This window comes from Ictidomys tridecemlineatus, chromosome 11 (assembly GCF_052094955.1).
Source record: "Ictidomys tridecemlineatus isolate mIctTri1 chromosome 11, mIctTri1.hap1, whole genome shotgun sequence".
NCBI classification, from domain to species: domain Eukaryota; kingdom Metazoa; phylum Chordata; class Mammalia; order Rodentia; family Sciuridae; genus Ictidomys; species Ictidomys tridecemlineatus.
The window spans coordinates 126,347,002-126,373,416 of NC_135487.1; the positions used below are offsets into that span (position 1 = coordinate 126,347,002).

General features: G+C 53.7%; 1 protein-coding gene and 2 long non-coding RNA genes across 11 annotated transcripts; 1 reads left to right on the forward strand and 2 right to left on the reverse strand.

The window, feature by feature from the left end:
* Positions 1–401: 401 nt before the first annotated feature.
* Positions 402–2,528, reverse strand: LOC110598752 (uncharacterized). Its single transcript, XR_002484665.3, has 3 exons — positions 2,430–2,528; positions 1,726–1,855; positions 402–696 (listed from the first exon to the last, which is right to left on the reverse strand). It is a non-coding gene; the product is annotated as an uncharacterized LOC110598752 (long non-coding RNA).
* Positions 2,529–3,871: 1,343 nt separating this feature from the next.
* Positions 3,872–26,415, forward strand: LOC144368470 (uncharacterized). 8 transcript variants are annotated; one of them, XR_013428226.1, is made up of 8 exons: positions 3,872–3,886; positions 4,063–4,238; positions 6,668–6,733; positions 18,111–19,728; positions 23,785–23,982; positions 24,621–24,833; positions 25,322–25,381; positions 26,377–26,415. XR_013428226.1 is itself a non-coding variant. In XM_078027379.1 (7 exons), exons 1-5 carry the CDS (start codon positions 12,456–12,458, stop codon positions 24,701–24,703), a joined length of 504 nt encoding a protein of 167 aa, XP_077883505.1. In that variant the 5' UTR covers positions 11,856–12,455; the 3' UTR covers positions 24,704–24,833; positions 25,322–25,381; positions 26,377–26,415. The 8 variants fall into 8 exon arrangements, 2 of the variants coding, with proteins under 2 accessions (XP_077883506.1, XP_077883505.1); XR_013428228.1 differs by lacking the exon at positions 3,872–3,886 and having other exon boundaries at positions 4,049–4,238; positions 23,781–23,982; XR_013428225.1 differs by lacking the exon at positions 3,872–3,886 and having other exon boundaries at positions 4,053–4,238.
* Positions 5,828–11,624, reverse strand: LOC144368471 (uncharacterized). 2 transcript variants are annotated; one of them, XR_013428232.1, is made up of 4 exons: positions 11,350–11,624; positions 10,665–11,194; positions 7,816–7,857; positions 5,828–7,498 (listed from the first exon to the last, which is right to left on the reverse strand). It is a non-coding gene; the product is annotated as an uncharacterized LOC144368471 (long non-coding RNA). The 2 variants fall into 2 exon arrangements; XR_013428231.1 differs by having other exon boundaries at positions 10,665–11,624.

Consider the following 26,415-nt stretch of genomic DNA (forward strand, 5'->3'; position numbering starts at 1 on the left):
CAGCCTTGAAGTTGTTTCCTCCTAGTCTTTTGGCTCTGCCTGATGGGTTATCTGTTTCTGTATTCATTTCTTTCAGGAACATTTCTTCTTTTCTTTTCCTTTTTCTATTTTTGATACTAGGAATTGAATGCAGAGATACTTTACCACTGAGTTTCGTCCCTAGCCCTTTTTACTTTATATTTTGAGACAGGGTCTCGTTAAATTGCTTAGGGCCTTACTTAGTTGCTGAGGCTGACTTGTGATCCTCCTGTCTCAGCCTCCAGAGTCACTGGGATTACAGGTGTGCACTACCACCTCTGGCACATATCTTCTTCATTCTAACACAAGCCTCAAGACCTTTGGACCTCCCTTGGTTTAAAAAACCCTCCTTCTCCCCAATATTACCTTCTTTGGAGTTTGCCTCCAGTGCACAAAGCTTTTTATTTTATTTTTTTAGGCAGAGATAGCAACATCACAAACAGGAACTTGGAGACATTTGAAACACAGATGCAGGTATCTCTAGGAACATAAAAAAGGCTTTGGGGTGAGCCAGACAGAAATACTCCCCTAATCCAGTTGGGGACTGGAGACTTCTTGTGAGCAGGGTAGAGGCAAGATCAGAATGGAGCTGTGGAATCCTGTAGCTACTCTGGGGCCAGCAGAATTCTACCCAGTGAGGCAGAGGCAGGGGAACGCAGCAACCCGGTAGAGCAAGTCCTGAGAAGGAAAGATGGGGGGACATGGGGAGGGGACCAATGAATCCTGCAAAGTGTCCAGCTTCCCATCCATGTATCTGGTATAATTCCTGAGTAGGGACAAGACAAGGGCCCAGGGAGGACTCCTTAGAGGCCAAGGTGTCCAGAGAGATCCCACCAGAGAGTCCAGGACGGACTCTGTACCATCCCCTGGGGAAGAGAAGGGGCTCCGGGGCCTTGAGTTTGTGCTCATGTACTAGTTAGAATGAAGGAATTCGCCAAAAGCCGTGGCTTGGGGTTTCCTGACCATGTTTTTGGTGGTGGAATAAGGGAGAGGGTTTGCTAACGTGGAGGTGCCTCAGCCTCTAGGTCTGGGGGCTGGGAAGGTCTGGGTGCCCCTGCTGGCCCCCAGCCCAGTGACCCTGATCAGCTCATCCTTCCACGCCCCACATCAACAGATCCTTGTTTTCACGCCAGATCTGGAGTCTTTGTGCCTGGCTCCGTGTGAATTTGCAACTCCTCTGTCCCCGGCTCCCCCCGCTCCCCGGGAACGGTGGTCCTGTCTCCCTGGTCTCTGTCTTTGCTTCGCAGCTTTTCTGGCTTCATCTGTCTCTGTTTTCAGGTCCCTGTCTCTCCATAACACCCCCTCCCCCTTTGTTAATTCAAAGGCTTCTCACTGAGCCCCTCCCCGCTCTTCCCAGAATAACATTGAGTAAAATGAGATAAAAAACGCCCGCCTGCCTGCCACCCGCCCGTGGGTTTTTTTTCCCCTGTCCTACTCCCCTCAGCCCCCTCCCCCAGGGCTACAACCCCCTCTTATAATGTCAGATAATTGCTGGTGTGCAGCTCGGAGGAGCCAGAGCTGGTACCAGGGAAGGAGAAAGGGGGAGAGAAATAAATAATAATCTGCCTCCATTCAGCGTATATAGGTTACCTGATTTGCATATATGCTAATAATGCTATAATTATCCTGCTGTTCTGGCCTATGATCAAGTTCTATAAATACATAGGATAGAGAAGCTAGGCCCAGCAACACCACCCCCCAAATTACCCAGCATATGTATGTATCTGCGTGCATTTGTGGTAGCTTCTCTTTGTTGCCACACACACTGCCTTATGGATCCTGGCTTCTCTCTTCCGCTGTCCTCCCGGTGGGTGCAGGCGATTCCAAGGGAGGAGCACTGGGAAAACATTCCAGTTGTAGGAATTCTTCCTATTCATTTCATTGTGAACGGGATGGGTATTTTTAAGAAGATCAAACATGTTTCCCAAATTATTGAATGAGTTGTTACCACCTGAGTGCCCCCACCCCCCACAGGCCCCCACTATGGGGGTACGGGTTCTCTCCGGGAGAGGGAAGAGGAAGCCCCCCACATCTTCGGCCTATTGAGATGTTTCAGAAAGTGCTGTCAGGAAAGAGGAAGTGGATTCGCCTTGCCTAAAATCTATCCCAGCCTCCTAGCTTGCACCCCGCTCTGCTCCGCTCTGCAGGAAACCAGGGCAAGATGCACAGGGGGTGTGCGGGGTTTTTTTGGGTGATGGTGGCAGAAGCGGGGAGGAGGCTCAGAGGAACATAAAAGATGCAATCCACAGCTGTCTGCTTTTAATTATAATTATCCCCTTTTGCTTCCTTTCTGGCTAATGAGGGGGGAATTTAAATTTCCCCCCTTTTCTCCCCCTCCCTCCTTTCCCTGGAATTGAGGGGTGGGGTGAGTTCAGGGTCCTCCTCCCCTTCCTCCCCTAGCCCCTGCTTACTGGGAGAAAGGCAGACTCCAGAGGGTAGTGACAGTATGAAGAGATTTGTAGGAACAAAAGAAGGACAGGTTTGGATTGCTGGACACGTCCCAGAGTTGGAGAGACCCCCCCCCCATTCCACTGGCACCCCCTCCCACCAACCCCCCAGCTCCCTAGACAAGGAACTCAATGTCTTCCAGCCGGTGAGAAAGGGGCTAACAGGAGCCCTGGTCTACAGGGAAGGGGGAGGGCAGGGGTGGGGAGCTGGGGGGGGGGTGCAAAATTAGTCTCAAAGGATCTTTATTTCTGAGCTAGTGAAGCAGATGTAATCAAGGAGAGAGCAAAATGATCATAATGGGAAGAATGGGGGGAGGGCCAAGCGGGGCTGGAATGGGGGGACTGGGCCTGGACAGAGCTGAGAATTGGGGGGCAGGGAACTTTGAGTGGGGGAGTCTGTCGCCTCCTCTCTGCCTCCAGAGCCTCCTTACTTTGCGGAAAGAAGGTCCAGGGCCGCAGACTCTGACCTCAGTCCTCAGAAGCCCTCAATTGGAGCTTAGGGATGGCTGGGCCAGAAGGTGCCTGCGAAGGCCCTAGGGAGAAGAGAGGCCCCCCCATCCCGCCCCCCAGTCGAGGGAGGTAGTGAGGAGAGGGGAGATGGAAAGCAGTGGGGGAGGGTGAGAGAGGGGAGCCGGCGGCGGAGACTCAAGTGGCCTCCAGGTCTGTGGGACAAAAGTTGGAGGGAGATTTGTGTATGAGAGAGAAGGGGAGGGGGCCGTGGGGAAGGGGGGGGCTTTGACAATGAACTTGAGACAAACTTCATTAGCATGCAGGCCTGCTGTCTGTCACGTCGAGCTCAGGCCGAGTTCCCATGCAGGCCAGGAAGAGTGGGAGGGAGAGGGAGGGAGGGGTTGAGGGAGGGGGTGAGAGGGAGAAAAGAGACCCGACCATTGTACCGTCCTGGGCCCCCAGCCTCCACCAAACCTCGGGACCCCAGCCCTGGAAACCCACCCCCAAATCGCTCTCCCTCCTCGGAGAGTGGGATAATTTATCTCTCACTGGAGTCCCTGGTCCCACCCCTCCTGTTCTGTCTAGACGTCCAAGTGCTGGCCGTCCCCCCTCCAGCTCTCGGCCTTCACCTTCCAATTGTCACTTCCCCCTTCACAGCCGCGATCTAGGTTTTCCATTAATTCAGCTGACAGTGTTGGGGCCCCAGGGGAGCTGTGGAAAGGGGGCGCTGGAACACCCCCAAACCTCCAAGTGGCTAACTGTGCCCTCTTCCTAGGACTCCTTACCAACTCTGCTCCCCACCCCACGGCCTCACGTCATGGGATCACTCTCTCAAGTTCAAAAGCAAACGAAAACTTGGAAGCACCCAGGGATAGGGGTACTTCTGTCACACCCCTTTCTCTTGTTTCCTTTGGGGACAAGGGTGGCCTGGAGGAACAATAGCGTCCCTTAGCCCCTTCTTCCTTCTTCAGGTTAGAAAAGGCACCAGAGGGAGGTGAGGGAAACAGCGCACATGACAAAGACCCCCTTCTCACTGGGGCATGAAAGGGGAGAAGGAGGGGGGGCTCCATGAGAATGGGCTGTTATTTTGGTGGTGACGGTGGTGTCTCCAGCTAGGGGCAGCACCCCCTTTTTGCTGCCTTTCCAGGGAGAGCAGCAAGAAAAAGAAAGAGAGAGAGGCAAGCGAAATTCCTGAATGGATAGACAGATGCTACGTCACCGGGAGCTGCATCCTCCACTCCACAAGAGGCTGGGAGCAGGGGGGAGACGGGCAGTCCAGCCGCAGGGGCCACCCGTGCAGCCTCTCCTCTTCACAGAAGCAGGGTAAGTGGCCACTGGGGTCCAGAGAGGATCCCAGCTCCCTCAGACATCTGGACTGGGGGTGGCGAGGGAGCCTCTCAGCTGAGTCAAAGCACCGTAAGCTCCCTACTTTGCCTCCTGGCTAATGGAGTCTGGTGCCACCATCACAGGAAGAAAAGGCTGATGATGAAAGATTCAGGGGGTCCCCAGAAGGGACGAGGCATGTGAGCGGAGGAGGAGTTGGAGAGTGGGGCTTCACCTCCCGGCTTCCTGGGCATCCATCACCGAGCTGAAGGCAGTGGCCCTTCCCAACCGCCCAGAGCGCCTCTTGGTCCCCCTCCTTCCCCCAGCCCCTGCCAGCCCAGACAGCTCACTAAGTTTGTCAATGGGATTGGGGGGGACTTTAGGGTCACGGTGCTACTGATCCTATTAATCCGCCCCTCCCTTTTCTCCACCAGACATGGCCAACATCTTAATGCTCGCAGCAGAGCAGAGGCAGGAAGATTGTAGTGCAGACGGGAGGGAAGAGAAAAATGGTTCTGTGTGTGGACTCCTGACCTTCTTTTCTCGCCCCTGGCTCGTATGCTTCTCTGCCCCAGAGACTGCAGGTTTCAGGGGAAGCAAAAGTCCGGGGGGGGGACTTGGAGGTGGGGGAGGAAAAGGAGCCCGGTTTCCAGGAAGGTAGAAACCAGAATTGGGAAAAAAAAAAAAAAAACCAAGTATTTTTTTTTAGATTTAGATTCATTTTAGATTGAGATTGATTTCATTCCCCTTCTTCACCTGCCCCATTCCTATGAGCTGGCAGGTAGGAAAGGGGCTGAGAGTAGCTCAAAGGCAAGCAAGGTTTGGGGACAGATGCTTGGGTTCTAGAAGTGGGGAGAAGCCACTTCAAACCCCCCGCAGATCCACTGAATGGAGGAGTCTTGTCTTTTTGGTGTTATTAAAAGGAGGATTAGGGATATAGAAAGATGGCACTACCCTGAGCCTAGTCCCCACCTACTGTTCTTTCTGGGACACAGGCTGGGATCATTGTGGGGCAGGGGAAGTCAGAACAGAGCCAGCCATGCCTGGTGCCCCAGAGGCCAGAGTGCTGGGAGAGGCCGAGGCTGCCAGCCGGCTGTATGCGTGTGCGCTGGGCTGTGCTCCTTATCACCAGGTTCCCCTGGGCATTGTGTGTGCCTCGTGGCCACATGGGAGGGCAGAGGTCAGTGAGGAGAGATCCAATGGCCCCAGGGACCCCAGAACCGTCACTGACAGTGGAAGAAGGAGCCAGAGGTCCCCCAGCTGCCTGTCCTTGTGCCTGTTTTTTGGCAGGTCAGCAAATCGGCATGGGGTGGGGTGGCCCGTCTTTGGTGTGAAGCTAACAGTTTCAGACTGATACCTCCTTTTCTAAAATGGATGGGCTGCCGGTTCCGAGAGGGTTCAAAGTGAGGATTTGTGGGTATGAGAACTGGGGAGAGGCATTCAAAGCACCCCTCCTAGAAATCAGGCTTGGATTTAAGCTTATTCCTGTTCCACAGTACCTTGTATCCACCCCCAACTTCCTCTGCATGTAGGCAGGTTATCTTCTGAGTTAAAAAAAGAAGAAGGAAAAAATTAGTTGAGGAATTGAATTTGAGATAGAAGAATTTATCAGCTTACCCCAACACACCCAGGTACACATAAATCCACTCCTGGTATTTTAGGAGCTAGGCTAGCTCTGCTCTACATGTGATTACCCCAAACCCTAATTTAACACAAAAACAGAATACTGGGAAGAGAAGACTATACAGGATGGACTGAGTTCCCGTACCCAAATCATAATAAATAACTGCACTGTATTCACACCATTTGAGTATGTAAAAAAAGAGAGGGGAGGAATTGATAGCTGCAGGATGTCTTTGTGGACCCTGAGAGAGAGACATAGATAGACAGGTGGGTAAGTACCGACGGAGAAGGGTAGAGAAAGCCAGAGAGATTATGTGAATGAGAATATCTTAAATGTGCACAGTACTTTACAGTTTATAGTGTCACTAGATCTAGACAGACACAAATACATCTCTAATCCCAGATCCTCCCTTTTATCCTAAGGGTGCTCTCTGGTAGGCCGGGCATCAGGGATCTGTGAGGAGCTGTGTCCTTTGGGCAGAGGATTACTTCTTTATGTCAGAGCCAGAGATCTCCAGGGGCTCAGTTCAAACCCCTGGGCCTGGAGATCCTGAGGAGAGGCAGGGTCAGCGTCACCCAGGCAAGATGGAGTTGGAGCACCCTCCGCCCCTTTGTAGGCTTTTCTCTTTTCTCCACCCCCCCCCCCCAGGGCAGCCTAGAGCCCTGGCGATTGACAAGGGAAACGTGGGTGCTGAGGTGCTGGCCACAGAGGGCTGGAGGAGAGTGGCAGGGAGCCTGGGGGCTACTAGGGAAAGGGACTGGCGCTGCCCAGTGGACTTTAACCTTTGTATTCTCTCCTTTGACAGGAGCTGGGCATCCGTCCGAGAAGCAGCAGCCTGATCTGTTTCTGGTGGCCACCTTTGGCTTCTGGGGTATTTATTTTCTTGTTGTTTGATGGTGGGGTGGGCTGGGGTGGGGAAGCTGACCCTGGATCACCTGTTTTTCTCCCGCATCTCTCCACCCCGCTCCTGAACTCTTTGGAGATTCCCTGCAGTAAGGTCTATGTGCTGACTGATAATGGAAATGGAACAAGTCGCTGGCTGCCACCTTGCATTCAGCTCTGTGACTGAAGGGAAAGGCACTGGAGACGTAGGAAACTGGATTCCCCTTCTCCCATAGGCTCAGGAGTGCAGAGATGGAGGCCAGCTGGTCTGGGGGAGGTGACTGGTTGGGGAGGATGTTCATGGGTGACAGTAAGAAAAGTCAGACGGAATCAAGAAAGGAGAGGAGTGTGAGGTGGGGTGAATGGGGCCGTGGGAGCTTAAGCAACAATGAGTGGGTGTGTGTTCCCAGCATGCACCTGTGAGCCTCAGGAGGTGATTCTGCTGGGAGTCTTTGCCATTGTACTAGGTCTGAGCATGTGCAGTACACATACTTGCACAGTACCCTTGCACATACCCGCTGGTACCCCTTGCGGAGGCCATTAGCTGATGGCTGAGTGTCTTGTAGGTAGAAAGGCCCCATCTGGATGTCCCAGTCAATCCTTCACCATCTCTGCCATCTTTTTCTCACCTCCCCAGTAACATAGGGCTCTCAGGCAAGTAAGCCAGTGCGTAGGCTCAAGGACAGAACTGGAGCCAGCCAGGGAGGCCGTGCTCAGACAGGCCTGAGGAATTTCCAGGCTGGCCTCTCCACAGCTGGAGGAGAAGGAAGGAAGGAAAAAAAAAAAAAAAAAACCACTGTTGTGGAGAGGAGGGTGGTATTCCTCGGGCGAAATCCTCCATATTTTGACTCCACGCATTCTAAGCTTATATGTTCATATGCCCAGACATATATATGCGTACATATTTTTTTTTTTCACACAGCCTCAGCATTTTTTAATTGCCAGTGCTATCTGGCATGATCCCATGATCCCGCAAACAATGTAAATATTCTACAGCAAAAGAAAAGTACAGGATAATGTTCATAATGACGTGCACTTAATAGACAGAAATAAATATGTGTACACACCTACCCTCAAATACAGTCTTCATCTTTATCTTCAAGGCAAATTAACCTGGTAATTGAAACAACAAAAAAAATATGCTTTTTATTTAATTGCCTGAATATTTCAAGAGAGTGGTTTACTGCCAAATGTATTTTGGGACCCGGATTATAAAGATCTGTCCAAAAGCTGCATCCAGAAAGCATAATTCAGGCCATGTTTTTCTCTACATGGGCCTCTCCGGGCACACAGACAATAGGTGGCCAGCTAGGGGCTGTGGGTGGGGATAGGCGCTGGCCCAGAAGGCGGGCTCTTCAGCACAGGGATCTGGGGTGCTCTCTCCAGAGTCCCCCAGAATGTCCCTGGAAGGACTCAGGGTGTGGTTCACAGACCGACCGTTGTTCCACAGAACACTCCAGCAGCCTGTGCTCTGCACTAGGAGCAGAGGCTCTGCTCCAGCTGAGGCCTGCCTAGGGAGACAGAGACTGGTGGGCCAACCTGAAAGGGCACCTAAAGCCCTTATTTTGCTCCAGCTGTTAGCCTTAGGCAAGTCTGCCATATCTTATCAGTAGAAGGGTCTTCCCTGGTCAAAGAACTGCAGAATAGTCACTAGTCACGAACACACAGCATGATGGACACAATGCCCTCTCCCCCACACCATACACAAATTCCACAGAACACAACTGATCAATATCCTCACTGATACACCAGCATCCACCATGGTGCACATGACCACATGATGGCAAGCCCAGACTTGCAGACACAGGGACCCACACACCTTTACTGGTTTATCAATTACTGCTCCTCCATTAAACGGTTTTTTGTTTTTTTAACCACTGGGGATTGAACCCAGGGCACTTAACCACTGAACCATATACCCAGCCCTTTTTAAAATACTTTACTTAAATACAGGGGCTTGCTGAGTTGCTTAGGGCCTCCCTAATCTGCTGAGGCGGACTGAACTCTTGATCCTCTTGCCTCAGCTTCCCAAGTTGCTGGGAATACAGGTGTGTACCACCATGCCTGGTCCTCCACTAAGTTTTTTGGCCTACTCTGCTGAAAGTTTGCCTGCTTTGTCTCCTCCTATAGGATGCCTAAGTCCAAAACTGTCTCTGTCCTTAAGGAGGCTGTTTGCTTTGCCACCTTCAAAGTAGTTTCTTTTTTGAAACTGGTACAACATGGCCCAGGGTACAATCCAATCCCAGTTAAAGTGGCAGTGGGGACTTTTCTGCTTCTTTCCTGGTTAATAGTGCTGTCCCCATTGGAATAAAGACAGCTGATGATCCTCTAGTTTGCATCTCTGCACAGGAGTGGTGGGAGGTGGGGCTGTCCAGTACACCCAGATAAAACCAAACCCAAATTGGAAAGAGGTGAGGTTCCAAGTGGATAATGCCAGGGCGATTTAAACCAAGTTCCATTTTCTTTGGGGGGAGGGTTGTCAATTCCTTAATCTGGACTCTGTTTGGATTGAACGACCTCTGTAGAACTCAAAGCCACAGTAAGAGGCAGGAGGGTATGGCTACTTGGGGGAATTTTGATGTACATATTTTCAGGAGTTAGCTCAATGTATCCATTGTCCTTTTTTGGCAGGGTAGGGGACTACCAGGGATTGAACTCAGGGACACTCGGCCACTGAGCCACATCCCCAGCCCTATTTTGTATTTTATTTAGAGGCAGGGTCTCATTGAGTTGCTTAGCGATTTTGCTGAGATTGGCTTTGAACTTGTGGTCCTCCTGCCTCAGCCTTCTGAGCCACTGGGATTACAGTGTGTGCCCCTGAGCCTGGATCCATTCTCTTTTGATGTTGATTTTTGAGGAAGTCCAGCTGAGTCTGAATTTGGCCAGTAGGGAGGAAGGTACAGGAGTCTCCACTGTGCAAAGAAAGCTTTGTTGTTCTCTCCCATCTCCAACCACAACCCAGGGGTGGCTGAAAGAGGAGAGAGCTTAACTAATCCTGGCTGACTATTTCCATACATCCTTAAAGGTCCAAGCCAGGGAAAGAGGTGGTGGAGATTAGCTTGATGCAACAGATGACAGGTTACATTGGTGAAAATTGGTGGGTGAGGAAAGGGGGACAATTTTAGTTAGCTGGACGACTGGCTCTTTCTCCACAAGCTGGCCTCAATCTCCTAGTGCTGGAGAGATGGAGGAAGGAAGGGAGAAAGGTTTGCTTACCTGCCCTCCAGAGACTTTATGGGAGGATAAATGGGGGATCCTTGTTGGGGGAGTTGGTAGAGTGTCTGGAGAACTGCAGGCCCTACTTAGAATGGCTGGAATGGCTGCAGAGGAGGAGGCATGCCGTGAAGGGGTGTGAGGTGGTGTGCTGGCAAATCTTTGAGGGTGTTGTGGGCATAGAGAAGAAAGGCCAGAAGGGCTGTGGTTTCTCTGGCACCCCAATGAGATGCATTTGGGGACTGTATTGCAGCATGCTGGTAGGTCGGTCTGTCTGTGAGAATATTTGGGAAGCATTTCCTTTTTCTGCAACTGTACTGCGGCCCCGGGAACCCCAAGGCTCCCCCTGTGTACTCCATTCTGAGTTGTAAGGGGACAGGAGGAGACAATGTGAGGAATGGACACTTTGTTTCCTTCTTTACGCCCTCCCTGTCCACTTTGTGCTCCCAGTTCTGGAAGGATGAAGTATTACTGCCTTGGAAGCTTCCAGATAAGCCTTTCCCTGGGTAAGGGCCTTGAGACCCTGGGGAGGCTGACAGAAAAAAATGCTGTGCTAGCCCCCCCCCCAATGCCCTGGGGGAAATCAGGCCATTTGCTTCAGCTTCATGCTACCATTCTGGGTTGCTGGACTTTATCCCATTTCAGTCTGCCCTGGACCCCACAGTCTTGCTGCCCACATCAATGGCAGTGATTATTTAGATACCCACCATTCTTTGAAGGAAGCACCCAGTTCAATCCATTGTCCATCAGTTTGTGTTTAACCACGGAGAACAGGGTTCAGGCTTGGCTTTGTTCCGGGTCCGTGCAACTCTCAGATGAAACAATCTGAGCAGGTCTGACCTACAATCAGTGGTGCTTGGAGTGCTCCCCTGGTGACCCAGTGTTCAAGGATCCCTGGTTATAGAAGCTGGCCCCTGTGAATCAGACCAACAGGCTCCAGGTATCTGAGCCAGTCTCTTAGCAGAGCTCCCTAGAGGAGGGTGAGTGGAAGGGCGGAGTGCACTGCGGGGATTCAAACTGCTTCCTGCCGGCATCCCCGGTTCTTAGGGGCTCGCTGGTTCAGAAAGCTCTCTGCAGCCGGCCTCTTGCCGGTTGGCGGCTGTGTACCAGCCAAGATCTGGTTCCGATTCTCCAATCCAGGTTGAACTTGAAATGTCCCGCTGGGCCAGATGGGGAGCCAGGTTGGAAAGTGGGGATCTGAGGCTTTGTGGGCGTTCTTCCTCCTCAAGCCCTGGAGCTGGTGTGGTGGAGGACCGAGCAGAACTTGAGGTTAGAGTGCACGGGTGCCAAAAGGGAAACCTAGCCTTAATAGGACCCCCACGGCTAGGCCTAATTCTGCGGGGTTTGCCCAGGCTAAAGTCAGCAGGGATCTTCACCCCCAGACTCCCCTACCTGGAACTTCGGTGCTGTGAATAGGCTCAAGAGGTATTCCCATTTCTGCCAAGGCCGAAAGGAGGTTTGGCTTCGCTTAGAACCCCGTGTCTTCCAGCGGGAGTTCCAAAGCCCCAGAATCTTTCCTTCACTGTTTGGGGTTGAAAACCCACGATAGAGGTTCCTGTCCATACTGACTATTAGAATCACAGTTTGGGAAGGATCAGAACCTGAGAAGCACAAAGAATACTCTGATGGGAGGAGGCGAGAAGGGTAGAGCCTCTAGTCGTCCGGTTCTTTTCTTTTTTTTTTTTTTTTTTTTTTTTTTTTTTTTTTTTTTTTTTTTTTTTTTTTAAAGAGAGAGTGAGAGGAGAGAGAGAGAGAGAGAATTTTTAATCTTTATTTTTTAGTTCTCGGCGGACACAACATCTTTGTTGGTATGCGGTGCTGAGGATCGAACCCGGGCCGCACGCATGCCAGGCGAGCGCGCTACCGCTTGAGCCACATCCCCAGCCCTCGTCCGGTTCTTTTCAAGGGGATTTCACCGGATCTCTTTTTTGTCTTTGCGCGTTGGTCCTAGAGCCCCATACCTACAACCAAAATGGAAAACGTAGGACCCACAAAAAGAGTGAGGCTGGAGATCAAAACCACAAGTGGCAATGGATTAGACATGGCAGGCAGGTCTCGCGGGTGAGTGAGGCACCAAGAAGCTGAGAATCAGCACACAGATGTAGTACTCCCCCGCAACAAACCATCCTCGGGGGAGGGACGCCCCAATTGCGAGCTTGTGGCCCGACCTGGTAAGGGAGAGGGGCGGGGCCGACAGGGGAACGAGGCGGTGACGTCAGACTAGACAGAACCAATCAGAGGCTGCCCTGGGGAGGGAGTGTGAAAGGATGAATGAAAAGTCCGGAGCCGGAGCGCGCCCGGGCCAGAGCAGCAGCAGAGGCTGAGGAGGGAGCAGGGGAAGTGAGACCCGCTGTACCCTGCTAGCCTGGGCACCGCTGAGGCTAAGAGGCGGACGGGTTCCTCCGCCCTGGCTTCCGCTGAGCCCTGGCACTCGGGACCCAGGTCCACGGCGCTCCGTGGATGGGGACCCGCCGTCAGGACTGCGCAGGAGAGCACGGATGGGCACCCTGGGCTCCATGTAAGTGGCCTGGCGGGTGTGGGGCAGGACGTGGGCGAGCGCCTGGGAGTGGAGCGTGCTGTGCGTCCGCCACGAGGGGCGGGGGGGGGCGGCGCAGCTCCACACCCTCTACCCGGCTCCCAGACCCTCCTCCTCGTGGATTCCGGTTCCCGACACCACCCCCTGCCAGCCCCTGGGGCATCCCTCGCCTCAGACCCCCGGCCATTTTCACAGCCCTGGGTGATTTCTGATCCTCTTTGTACAAAGCCATTTCTCTGGGCTTTCTGCGGGGCCTGGAACTCGACTCACCTGCCCGGCCGCCCTCTGCTTTCCTCCCCCAACGCCGTCACACGAGTGATCTCTTCCAGGATGGTGTCTTTGCCCTTTCCTTCTTCCCTTGCAAGACTCGCCTTGGGGTCTCGGGCTCGCCTTCCACCCCACCCCCACAGCCTTCCCCCTCTTTGAGTCGCGGGATTTCCCGGCGCCTCCGGGATTTCACCCCCAGGGCTCCGCTGCCCGCTCACCCTTTCAGTCGGCAGCTTGGATCCAGCTGTTGGCTCTGCACGGGCTGCGCTCCGCTTCCACCGCCCTTGCGAGTTGGAGACCTGGCTGGGTGGCTCTGCGCTCCGGGCTCTCACCCCACGCGGAGGCTCGGGCTCCGCGGAAGGCTGAGGCTCTGGTTACCCGATGCGATGCGCTCTCCATCTTCCAGAGGAGGGCAATGGAGACCCGGTGAGGTGGGGGAGGCCTCTACATCGGTCCCTGCCGTCTTCCCGGGTGGCACGAAAACCCGCAAGTCCCTTCTCTCCGGGACCAGGGACCAGAGGGACTCCCACTTCTGGATGGAAAGAGGCAGAGAGGGAAATGGGGCGTCGGAAGCTTTGGGGGTCAGTCCCTGGACCTCGACGCCGTAGGTCATCGCTTCCTTTCTACGCTTTTTCCAGCAGTCTAGTCTGTATCACTGTGTCTGAATCGCTTCTGGTCTTGGACTCCATTCCCCCCCTCTCTCTTTCTCTCCCTCCCCCCCCCCACCAAGCGTGCATCCTCCCCCCACCCTCACCGGCGGGCGACACGGAGCTGCGGAGGTACAGGCGGCGGCGGCGGCAGCCTGGAGGCTGCGTGGAAGAGGCGGCGGCGCAGCCAGGAGGCGGGGTTGGTTGTTATCTTTGGTTATCTAGCTGTATGAGTGGTGTGGAGTCTTCATAAAGCTAGATAACCGAAAGTAAAAATAACCCCATACACTGCGCAGAGGGGCCCAGGGAACTGACCTCATGGGCGGGCGGGGGATACCTGAGCGAAGGGCTAGAGCCTCGAGGAAGGACAGCCCTGGAGGCTGCGAGAGGACCACGGCCTCCAGACCACACTGGTCGCGGCGACTTTCTACCCCCAAACCCGGTCTGCTCAGGTAGGAATTGCCGTCGAATTTCACTTTAGATAGGCACAACGCTCTGCCCTCCCTCCCCAGCCCCGCTGAGTTCGAGGGAGTAAAGAAGCCACGTGTGGTCCCCTTTGGAAGTCCCCGCCTGGGACGGGATGATAAGAGTTCACTGGCCAGGGAGCTGCTGCCAGGGAGAAGTCAGTCGAAATCTAGGTGCAGGGCCATGCGGGATATGCCTGGGGCGTCTGGACCAGGCTTCTTCTCCCGGGAGCAGGACCCGGTGAGCAGTTTCCCCCAGGCTGCCAGCAGCTATTGCTGCAGGAGGAGGGTCGTAGGATGTCACCTGAGAACCCTGGTCTTCGCTTTGGTCAGGTCCCTGAAGCCATATAAGGCTATTTAGCTTGGTTGGAAGCTGAGAACGTCAAAGTGGAATAGGTGGAGTTAGGACCGTGGTGACTAGAAGGAGTGTTGCTTTACAAAGGAGAAGAAGCAAAAATCAAACCCGCCCAGCCAGGACAGAGAGGCTAGAAATTCTTTTGCTCAGCCTGAGTTCCGGGGCGATGGAGAGAAGACTCCCTCTGCTCCATTTCCATATTCTTTTCTCCTTGGGACTCAGGATCTGAATGATGTCTTAAAAAGATTTTCTCACCACACTGTGTGTGTGGTTAATGACCAAAGGGGTTGAGTCTGGGTCTTTCAGGGCATTCTATGGCTTCCTCCCAGCCCAGCCTTACTTTTGAAAGTCACATCCAAGAAGAATAAATGGCTTCAAGGAGCTCTGAGGAGCTCAAACACAAAGGAATGTGTCGCTTAGTATCTATGCTGCCCAGAGAAAGCAAAGAATTAGATTAATCAGGGCCTTTCCTAAAAGAATCCATTTATCTGGCCTGACCTAAATATTTTAAGCAAGAGTATTTAGGTGCAGCTGGGAGGAGGAGGAAGAACTAGAGTCACCTTGTAGAATAAAAGTAACTGTGGCCAAAGGTAGAAGTCGCCCCTCTGCATTTATTACTGACCCCCATCGCAACACTCAAAGCCTGGCATTCCAGGACACAGGCAGTAAAGTATAATAGGGGCAAGAAAAAATGGGCAAATCATCTTGTACAGACTCCAGTTTCCGGGGTGAATTTGAATTTTCCTCCTAGGACCTGATTTTTTTTTTAATAGCTAGACGATAATGATTCAATTATATATTATGTGGGAGAAATATTATAGAATCCAAACTCAAAAAAATTGGGCTTCCGGGAGCCTGGAGTGCATATGTCTCATCCCTTTAGAGATTTGGAAGATGGAGAGATTATCAACCTCTTGATTTTTCAGCCACTTGGAATCTGGGTTTTCTGGAGGAGGTGGAAGTGGAGATTGGATTAGGGGAAAAGAGCAGGTTTTAGGCAGGGACTATAATAATCCCTAACCCCAGCTCCGACTGTGTGCCTTTCTTTGATCTTGCAACACTGGTGAGGGAAGTGTTATTGTCCCCATTTTACAGATGAGGAACCGCAGACCCAAATGAGTTGCTATAATGTCATTCAGTGGCTTCCAACCCAAATCACACTGAATCCGCCTGTGGGAAAATTGGAGAATAAGAGGAACTGGGATGGGGCTGGGTTGAGGAGGGAAGGGGCATCGAGAGAGGGTAGAAGCAGAGCCGAGGCTGGGCGCTTGGCAGAAAGACAGCCTCCCTGTTTGGGGGGGTTTTCATTGTTGGGGTCTTGAGGGGGAGGTTGTTGTGTTTTCGTGATGCTGGGGATTGAACTCAGGGCTTTAATTATGTGAGGCAAGTGCTCTACCACTGAGCTGCATTCCTGCCCCATACCCTGTTTAAAACTTTGCAGCTTGTTGGAAATGTGTTTGGGATCCACCAAGCCTCATCCACAAAGGGTTTATATTGTCAAAGTCTCTCTTATGGGCACATTTAACTCTAGGACCTCCAAAGGAGAATAAAGGCACTGAAGGGTCGTACCCTACAAGTTAAGCACATCTATAGAGAAAAGAAAGAGAGGCCACAGGGTTGTGAGGGTGAGGGTTTGTGTCCCCCTTGTGTGTGTGCAAGACGTGAATGTGTGGTGTTGCAGGTAGAGTGATGGGTGACTGTGAACCATGTGTGTCTTTTCGTGAGTGTGGGAGACTAAGTGGTTCATGAGCTGGTGAGAGGTTGGATGTGTGCACCTCCATAGTCACTATGGAAGCTTGTTTGCGTGATTACAGATGCCTGGCTACGTATAGGTAAATCCACTATAGGAACAGACACTCTGGGACATAGCACTTTTTTTTTTTCTTCCTGAGGTGCTGAGGAATGAATCCAGGTCCTCCTGCATGCTAGGCAAGCACTCTACCACCGAGCCACACCCCCAGCCTGACCTTTCTTTTCTTTATACCAGATAGCACCTTCTTTCTCAGTGGGAGACCTGGTAGAACTGGGAGACTTTCTTGCAGAGGCTCAGAAGAGCCTCACCAGCTACCAGCTAGGAAAATTCCCCTGTTGTATTATCTTGCCTCTGCCTGTGTCCTAGAATTTTCAGTTTTATTTCTCAGATCTAACCTGGCACAGGGGCACATACCTATAATTCCAGTGATCTTGGAGGCTGAGGCAGGAGAATTGCAAGTTCAACACCAGCCTGAGCAACTTAGGGAGACACTGTTCTTAAAATAAAAAAAATAAAAAGGGCCGGGGATGTGGCTCAGTGGTAGAGTGCTTGCTAGGGTTCAATCCCTAGCACTCTCTCTCCCCCGGAAAAACCCCAGGTGTTGCAGATCTCACTACATCCACCTAACTTACTGAAGATGAAATTCTAAGCTGATTTCTTGATCTGTTCCCCCCCCCCCCCGCAACCCTTCATCCAAAATGCTCTCTTATTGAATTCTCAGTCCAAGCAGATAAAGACAACTTTCTCTCAAATTTTACATGATCACCCACACCTCACACCCCCAGGGGCACAATTTTTTCTCAGTTCCAGGCATCAAAAGGGTCTTGGTGACAGGTCCTTGGAGTCATGAGAATCACCATAATCTGGAAGCCTAGGGAAGAGAAAACAGAAGGAGAAAATGACCGAACCAAGGACCATGCCCAGGTGCCGTCATTTACCAGCTATGCACATCTCTGAGTCTTGGTTCAGATAATGGGCCTGGCACAGGGGTGCATGCCTGTAATCCCAGCAACTCAGGAGGCTAGGAGGCTGAGGCAGGAGGGTTGCAAGTTCAAGGTGAGCCTGAGCAATTTATCAAGACCCTGTCTCAAAATAAGAAAGAGATAAAAAGGGGCGGGGGATGGAGCTCAGTGGTAGAGCCGCCCTGGGTTCAATCTGCAATGGGGGGGGGGATTTTTAGATAATGGAGATAAGAATGATTTGGTGTGTGTGTGCGCGCGCGCGTGAGGGCTCAAACCCAGGAACTCACCCAATCTAAGCCATCAGTCTACACTGAGCGACACCCTCTGTGCTCCCTTAAGGTTGTTGTTATATGCAGCACATGAAGAATTCTGTATAACTAACCCCATAATCTGTACTGACTCTCATGGGTAAAGGGGAATCCTTAGATTGCAGAAAAGTCAAAGGCTTCTGTTTGGCAAGACTACTTGGTAGGATGCGGTTGATTTCACCATGCAAAAAGAACATGCTCTCTGGCATGTTTATGACCAAGGATCTTAAAAGTGAGGACCTTCCTCCTTTTCCAGCTTTGGGAGTCAGAGAGGGACTCCTGGACACCTGGGTGGGCAGTGTTGGAACCCTAAAGAGAGGAGGCAGAGCCCTTGGGAATCCTGTTAATGGGAAGAGACTGTGTCTACATGCAGAATGGCCACTGGCCGGGCTCCTTCTTCTCAATGTAACTTACACTTATTTGTCAAAGCACTCGATGATTGGTCAATCAATTTATGTGGGTTGATAAATATGGCGTGTGTCCATTCTAAGTTCATATCATTAAAAATCTAGACTCCAGAGTTACTAAATATCGCTTTTTGAAACTAAAATACTAGCTAGGTAGTAGGTGAAATTAATACACTAAAGAGAGACCTGCCTATTGGGGTGCAGACTTTATGCTTCATCAACAAAGTTGTGTTGGGCTGGGAAAGTGGCTCAGTGGCGGAGAGAGTGCTTCATGTCCGAAGCTCCGGGTCCCATCATCCATTTATTCCAAAAAGAAAGAAGAAAAAAAAAAAAGGAAAGGAAGAGGAGGAGAAAGAGGAAGAAAAAGGAGGAGGAGGAGAAGGAGAAGTAGAGATCCTAATGACCTTCTCTCCCCTTGCCTCCCTGACCCACACCCTCCCAATGTGATTCTCAGGGTTTGGGACCCACTCGAGAAGCCCAGGTCCCTCTGTGCTCTTCTGCATCTGGAAGTCCTTCTTGAAGTCTGCACTGCCAAAGTTTTGGAGTTGGAACTCTGGTATTTCCTTTCTCACCTCCCTTTCACCCCAGTGTTCTGGGGACAGACGGACCTTCCTCCCTGGGAGCAGACTGGCCTTCCTACCTCCCTTCCTCGCTCTCTGGACCTCAGAGACTGGGGTCTTGTCCTGAGGCCAACCTCCCTAGGAGAACAGAGAGTTTAGGTTAATGCTTTAAAATCACTGGAGGGAAAGGGGGAGCCCAAGCTATAAAAAACATTCTTAGGCTTTTGAGGAGAGGGAAGAGCATGGTTCTGAGAAGCTAAGAGAGGTGAGAGGAAAGGGGAACCCCTCCTTGCCACCCAGGCTCTGCCAGGGCTAGAGGACACCCCCCCCCTCCTACTGCCCTAATCCCCCCATTAAGGCAGCTCTGAGTTTGTTATGACAGCGGCTGAAGGCAGCTGAATTGCTGTTTGCTGTGTCTGCTAATTGGACTGAAGGGTTGGAGTCTGGACACTGAAAGGGACCATTGTTGCTGTTTACCTTCCACAGCCGCCTCCCTGGGGACCCTCTGGGTGAAGGGGAGCAGCAGGCCCTCAGGTCACTGCACCCATCCCTGTTGGCACCGAGGGACTGTGATGGAGAGACAGTGCATCTCTTCACCTTGGGGTGGTTTGAGCTTCCACAGAAGGGAAGGGACAGGCTCAACACCTGCGTGGCCCCTTAGGTCAAGCCGGGACCATCCAGGAGCCCTTGGGGACAGGGATTATGTGCTTGTGCCTTTCTCTTCCTTACTCATTCCCTTTTTCCTGGGGGGGGGCGGTGTCTCTTCCTCCAGCTGACCAGGCTTAACCCCTGTACCTCTGCCTCCTTCCACACCAGTGAGTTCTCATTGGTTATGCACTGAAGTCACCTCAGGGAGATAGACATAATATCTATAATATGCATCTGAGTATCTGGGAATCAGAGTACCTGGGAATGAGACCTGGGCACCGGTATTATTTAATGTGCAACTTTGGGTTAAGAATCTGATACAGGCTCCTCTCTCTGCCTGGGAGACGCACACACACACACACAGACCTCGCCCTGCCATTCCTCTCAGGCTCTTGATATCTAAAATGCTATCAGGAGGTCGTATCTCTTTCTCATCTTTGTTACTCAATTTCTCCTAGGAGCCTTAGAGTTTAGGATGGAATGTAGAGGTCTGTACTCTGTTTTTCACATCAACCTGAACTCTGTCCCGAGGGCAAATCCGCTGTCTCCATCTCCCTGTGGATTTCCCCAAAGCATCCAGAGAAGGGCTGATCTAATCTGGGGCGCCTGAATCGTCAGGGATGAAGGGGCTGGAGGCTCTTGTGGTCTCGTTCCCTCAAAGCCGCAGTGGTGGTGTGGAGGTCTCCAGAGAGGGGGCTTTCTTCAGGATCCCATTTCCCATTTCCTGACTGTATCCAAATATTTCTGCTTCTCTTCCCTTTAGCTCCTCACCCCGGGGCGGGTGGGTGCTCCACCACCCTCCCGCCCTCTTTCCTCCCTGTGGACCACAGAACCGCATCCAGCACCACGGACAGCTCCCAGATGGTGAGTGAGACTCTGCAGACCCGCTTTGGGAGGGTGGGGAGGGGCCCCCTTATATCAGGTTTTTGTATCCGAGGGGCTTGTTGGCAGTCAGATGTGGAGTCTCTGGGAGAGGCAAAGGCTGCGGGCAGTTGGCTTTCCAGTCTCCAGGACCCTGGGTCTGTCCTCATGGGAGGAGTCTGAATGTCGTCGTAGGAAAGACAAAGGTCAGATTTCAGGAAGGATTCAACTAAGATCATGTAAGACGAGGTCACGCCAAAATGGGCCTCAGTTCTCCCCAGCACTGTGGTCATTTCACAGATCCCAGGGGAGTGGAAGAGCTGTGGTCACAGGTCACCCAGCCCCCTGCCTTCAGCCTGGCCCTTCTACATATGTGGTAGACATCTTCTCTAGGAGCCCCAGCTTGGCTTGGGCAGAGCAGGACTAATGCTGGTAGGGGGAGTTCACAGGTTGCTCCCACACAAGGAAGACAGGATCCAGGCCCCGGCTGGTGAGGTATTTGCAGGAGCCAGGACGAGGTGGCTGAGGAGACCTGGAGGGCAGGCCTCGGGGAGCAGGACAGAGGAAGGCATACCTCGCAGTAGCTGGCAAGCCATGAGAGAAAAGGCAAGAGGCCACCATCTGCCAGGGCACAGGGGCCAGTGGATGACCACAAGGAGTCTCCAGAGGCCAGCAGGAGTCATGCAAACTGGAACGGGGCCTGGGAAAGGCCCTTCTGTGTGCCCATGCCTGCTCCCCCAACACCGTGAGCCTGGAGACAAAGGGACCATTCTCTCAGATTTGATGCCGCCATCTCCGGCTGGCAGTGCCAGGTGGCGGGGGCATCAGGGGGTGTCAATCCATTATCCACCCCCCAACTCCTAAGTCCTCTGGGGCTGGATGTTGGGGAGGTGGGTGTTCGACGCTATGTTGCCATGGCGACCCCGACTCCCCATCCCCCCCCAGGCACAAAGAGAGACAGATTTCACCCCCACCTCCAGGAAGAACCTGGGTCTGGCTGGGAATCTTCCCTTGGGAACCCTCCTCTCTGAGGCACAAGCCATGGCGTGCACGAGCATCACCCTCTTTTCAGCCCTCGGAGCTGAGGTTTCTGGCATCAGTAGGCCATAGAGACCCGGGAGGCTGGTGCACTCAGGGTCTGGGCAAGGTGGTGCAAGGGGGCACCCATCCCTGTGCTTAACCCCCTCTCTCCCCAGACTCCTCTGCCCTTCACCTCTAGCCAGGACCACCCTGGGCCTTCTCAGCGGAAGCCACAGAGCCGCGACCTTCTCCTCTTTCCCAGGAGCGAGGAATACCCTGCTGCTCCCCGCCAACCCCCGGGCTGTGGGAATGGAGGAAGATGAGGGGGCCATTCCTGACACCCTCCATCTGCACCCTCCGCCATTACTCATTAGGCATTCTGCCCCCTCCTTCCGCTCGTTAAGCCTGATTTGCATACATTTGCATAATACAGTTCATTTGCATTCCAGGAGGCTCATGGTAGAAGGCAGGGAGAAAAAAAAGGGGGGGGTAGAGAAGAGAGAAAAGGGGAGAGGTTTTGTTTTCATCAAAGTGTGGGGGGAGGGGCCGGGAGGTGGCAGGAAGAGGACAGAAATAAAAACTCACACTACTTTCTTTCTTCCCTGCCCGCCCTCTCTGCGCTGGGCTGCAGTGCCAAAGAGGGATGCCAAAGGGACGGCTTTTCTGTCCTTTTTTGTCTTGCTTCCTCCGGCCTTGGCTCCCCAGCCTGGCCCCCCACCTTGTTGGGTTCAGGCTTCAGAAAGAAAGAGGCCGGGGTAGGAGGCCAGGCTGTGGGAACGGAAGCAGAGGGAGGCAGGGGGCCGCCATCTTAGGTAGCTGGTGCCGTAAAATGGCCGCCTCTGGCAGGTGAGGGCTGAGAGCCAGCCCCGGCTGGTGGACACCAGGGAGACCGGGACCCTCGGAGGGACTTCTTGGCTCACCAAGAATGTGGCTGAATCTTCTCACCAGTGGAGCTCGGGAAGAGAGGACAGGGAGAGAAGGGAGAGGGAGAGGCAGGGAGGCAGCTCCCTGGACAGACGTGAGGTCGGCCATGAAGCAGGTGGCAGGGGCGCTCCCAGAGCTCTGGAGGCTTGTGGGAGGCATCAGAGCCGGGGACACCAGCAGGGACAGGGACAGTGAAGTGTGGGCGGGCAGGGTCTCGGCCTTAGAGAGCCACTGTCCACCTTCTCTCCAGCCCAGCACTGGTCTTCCTACCTGGGGAAGGTGTGCCCTCTCCAGGGCCGCGCCCAGCTGGACCTCCCTCTCTCTGCAGAGAGTTCCATGCTGATTCCCTCCCGTCTTCCCGTGGCCTTCAGCTCTGTGACCTCCGTGATCATTCACTCCCGGTCCCTTCATCTAGATCCACCCGTTCGCCACCCAGAAGGGCGCCCCACGCTTCTGCCCCCAGCACCCTGTGCTCTTCCTTCTTCCTCTTAACTCACTCTTGCCTTTCACCCATCCTCTGAGGTCCCCCCATCACCCAGGCGCCTCACCTTGACCTGTCCAGAACTCCACGTTCCTCTCCTGACTACCGCCTGGGGCTCCCCGCATTAGCTCCCAGGTCCGACTGGAAAGGCCACATGCCCACACCTTGGCTGCACGGAGTCCTGGGAGATTCCTGTGTGTTTATCTCCTCCAGGGGCATGCAGGTGCGCCCTCCCCCAACACTCACAAGGGGCCGCTCCCAGGCCCGAGTCCTGCCCCAAGCTCCTGCTTCCCGATGAGATGCAGCATTGCCCAACTCCCAGGCCCTCAGGTTCAAATCCTGAGCACTCCTGGCCTGGCCCCAGTTCCAACCTGACCCCACCAAAACCCATCGCTTCCTCCTTTATCAGCTCCACATCAGCTCATGCACTCAGGTATTTATTGAGGGCCTACTGTGTGCTGAGTGCTGTGTGAAGGGGAAGGTAGACTACAAAGCTGCTCGGAGGAACTAGCCGTCTGGTGGGGACCCAGGCCAGCAAGGAGCGTTGTCCTGAAGACCCGCCAGGTGCCGTGGAGGAGGGAGCCTCTGGCCACCTCTGGAGAGCTAGGGAAGGCTTCCCAAGGGTGCCACAGTGACACAGGCATGCAGCAGTTGGTCACTCCGAGGAGTCGGAGGAGTGGGGGGTGGACAGTAGGCTGCACGGTGAAGGCTGCAGGGGAGGAAGGAGCAAAGCGTGTTGGGGATTAGCCTGTCCCTTGAAGGCAGTCTGTGCCCGAGGGACGAGGGACGAGGGTCGTTGACATGGGAGCAGAAGGTCCATTGTCAGGAGCCTTGTGTGCTGCACCAGGGAGGCTAGGGCTAACCACTTGCTGGAGAAGCCAGCGCATAGCACCGGGCCTCCTGGGCAGAGGGAGCGACTTTGGAGCAGGGCAGGGGACTCCCACATCTAGCTGCCCACTGAGCGCAGCACCCATCAGATACTTCACTCTTAGCTGGTTCCAGAGAAGTGGAAAAACCTACAAAAGGCCTAGGAGCCACCTGAGAAAGGGCTGTGTCTTTCCTTCCCACTTTAGCAATTCCCTCTCTCTCCTCCTCATTTTTTTCTTTTCTTTTTTTGATATCAGGGATTGAATTCAGGGGCCTTAACCACTGAGCCACATCTCCAGCCATTTTTTTTTTAATATATTTTATTTAGAGACAGGGTCTCACTGAGTTGCTTAGGGCCTCGATAAGCTGCTGAGGCTGGCGTTGAACTCGAGATCCTCCTGCCTCAGCCTCCTGAGCCTGTGGGATTACAGGCATGGGCCACTGCACCCAGCTCCCTGCTCCTCCCCCCCCCCCCCCCCCCCCCGTCTTCCTTCTCTTTCTTTCTATCACAGACAGACAGACAGACACACACACACGTGGTGGAGGGGGAGAACAGCTAGGCTTATGGGAGCTCTTTGAGGAGAAATGTGGAGAAACTGAAGTTGGGAATTTCCAGCATCAGGAGCACGTTCAGGTCAGGGCAGGAGGTGGGCCTGACCTTGTGCCTCTGCCTGACCTCTCTGACTTTATTTATCTATTTATTTACACAGGAGATTGAACCCAGGAGCTACAGCCCCCAACCCTTTTTATTTTTTATTTTGAGACAGGGTCTTGCTCAGCTGCCCAGGCTGGCCTCAAACTTACGATCCTCCTGCCTCAGCCTCCGGGGTCCCTGGGATTGCGGGCCTGCTCCACGCTCTCTTACGTAGAAGACAGAAGTGGCTGCAGAGGTCAAGAGCTGCAAGCACAGGAGGCTGAGCGCAACGCGCAGAAGGGAGCCCCGTCCTGGGAACTTCCTGGAGGAAGTAAGGAGCCAGAAGAGGTGTCCAGGGCCAAGGCTGGGAGGGGACTCTCAAAGAGAAAGGGGACAGGAGATGAAGGGACAGCTGGGCAGAGACGAGGCTGCTGCTGGCCACGGGGTGGAATGTAGGGGGGGCCAGCTGCCACCCAGCCCCAGTCCAACCTTTGCACAAAGACCTCTGTGTGAGTGGCCATGGACGTGGCCCTGTCAGGTGCAAAGGCTTAGTTCCCAGGGGCCGCTCGGGGCTGGTGTGGAATGGGGCTGGGGGAAGGGGGGCTGTGGGGTGGCCTGGGGCTTAAACCAGGTCTGAGCAGGAAGGGAGAAGCTGAGCTCACCCTGAGGCTGCAGAGAGCCTCTCCTGGACAGGCGGCCCCCTCCCCATTTCCCCCAGCTGTACCTCCCAGTCCTGCCAGACCTCCAGCCTTCCTCTATGACGTATCCGTGCCCTCTTGGGACACTCCTGGACCTGGCCCCACCTAGCCGCCTCCTCTTCCTGGCAGGGGGACTGTCAGGGTCCCCTTCCAGCCCCTCCCAGGGTGCTCCCTCCAGGGAGAGCTGTGCTGAGACGGTGGACAATCAGGATTGACCAGAGCCCAACATGAAGCCCAAGGTCACTTCCACTTCACATTCTTGTCTCCCCAGGGGGCAGTCAGTCCTGCGCTGGCCCCGTCCCAGGGTCCCTTCCTGATAATCCACAGTGCCAAGGTCTTCTTAAAGGACCCTGACCCTTCAGAACCTTTTTGGATTCAGGGCACTTGGAGCCGCAGGATGATGGCAGACGCAACCGCAGCCTGTCGGCGCTCACAGACTGTTAGACGGAGGCTCTGTCTGCAGGGAGGACAGCAGAAGGAGGAGGTTTGGAGCTGTTTTATTTTTGTTTTTGTGGTGCTGGGGATTGAGCCCGGATCTCACACATGAAACACAAGTGCTCTACCATGAGCTGCATCCCCTGCACCCCGAGTTTTTGGTTTTTGTCTCTGGAGTGGGACAGGCTGGTCAGAACACAAATTCTGGCTTCCCTTACCTCCCAACCAGGTGACCTTAGGCAAGTCAACTAATGCATTTGAACCTGAACTTCCATCATTATCAAATGGGATGGTGGGGATGGGAACATTTTATGGGACTGTGCGTAGATGTCGGGTGTTAATTACTAAATGCTGAGGGACACAGTTATAGAGGCCATTGGAAGAAAGTGGAAAATCAGGAATGCTTCCCTGGTTCGGGGGCATGGGATGTAGGTTTCGAGGGCTGGGGCTGGAGCAGCTGAGACTGATTCAAGAGGGACTCACTTTTAACAATAAGGCGGTGAACCCCGTTCCCACAGCTTCTTTCGTCCTTCTTAGGAAAAACATGCCGCTGGCCATGTGTGAACGCCATCCAGCAATGCCGGGAGATGGACATGGGTAGGTGGAGCCAGGGCCCCAGACTGCCCATAACCCACCTGCCCCTCCTCTGCAGCCCCAGACTCCATGTTCCCCAGAGGGACCACCAGCCAGCCATGGTGGAGTCTCCGCTCCATCAATGCACTCAGAATGGTACCTCCAAGCCCCGCCACCTGGGACCCTCTCAAGTCCCCAGTTCTGTGCCTCCTCAGCATGGCCAGGAGGGAGCTGGCTTTGGATCTATTGAGACCCCGGGCCCAAGGGCCAGAGAGATGGGGCAGGAGGGTCTTTGTCCGTAAGCGGCCACTCCTAGTTGCAGGAGCGAGGGTCGGGGGCGGAGTGGTTTTGGCATCCTCCCCCGCAGATAGAAGTGGGGCCTGTGGCCTGGAGGGAAGGACCAGGTTGGGGCTGGCATATGGAGGGAGCGCCCTGGGCATGGGGCATGCGCTTCACCCGGCTGGGGCTGCCTTCTGCTGGGCCGGTCCATCTGGCACCAGCTGGCTGCCCAGCACCGCCCCCACCGCCAACCAGACGCCTTCTGCCGTTGCCATGACAACCGGCGGCCATCTTGCTCTCAGGGTGCCACCTCGTCTCTGGGGTTTCCCCTGGGGCTCCTGGAGGATGGAGATGGCTCTCCAGAGATTTGTCCCTGTTCTCTGACGTTCAGCCAGTAAGAGTTCGCACTCATGCACGACTTTTTGTGTGTGCTGTTTTTTTTTTGGAACTGGGGATGGAACCCAGGGGCACTTTGCCTCTGAGCTAAGGGTCTAAGTTGCTCAGGCTGGCCTCAAACTTGCCATCCTTCTGCCTCAGCCTCCCCAGTAGCTGGGATTAGAGGTGTGGGCCACCATCCCTTACTTAAGACAGGATTTTTTATGGCCAAAGTGGAGGTTCATTCTGTGTCAGGTTCTATGCCAAACACTCCCTGTGTGTTATTCAATGTGCTGAGAAAGGGTTAATGGGATAGACGTCAAGAGGTTCTGGCTCTATGACGGATTTTTCTTCTCTCCAACCAGAAAATGCCACCTACAGATTCCTATCTTGGGAAGTTCTTC

What these genes read in the sequence shown, in the direction of transcription:
- LOC144368470 (XM_078027379.1), top strand. Translation starts at nt 12,456, where the DNA reads ATGGGCACCCTGGGCTCCAT. An exon ending in GTTTTGGAGTTGGAACTCTG is followed by an intron (nt 18,213 to 19,627) that starts GTATTTCCTTTC and finishes TCTTCCCTTTAG; the next exon opens with CTCCTCACCCCGGGGCGGGT. An exon ending in CCACGGACAGCTCCCAGATG is followed by an intron (nt 19,729 to 23,784) that starts GTGAGTGAGACT and finishes ATTTTGAGACAG; the next exon opens with GGTCTTGCTCAGCTGCCCAG.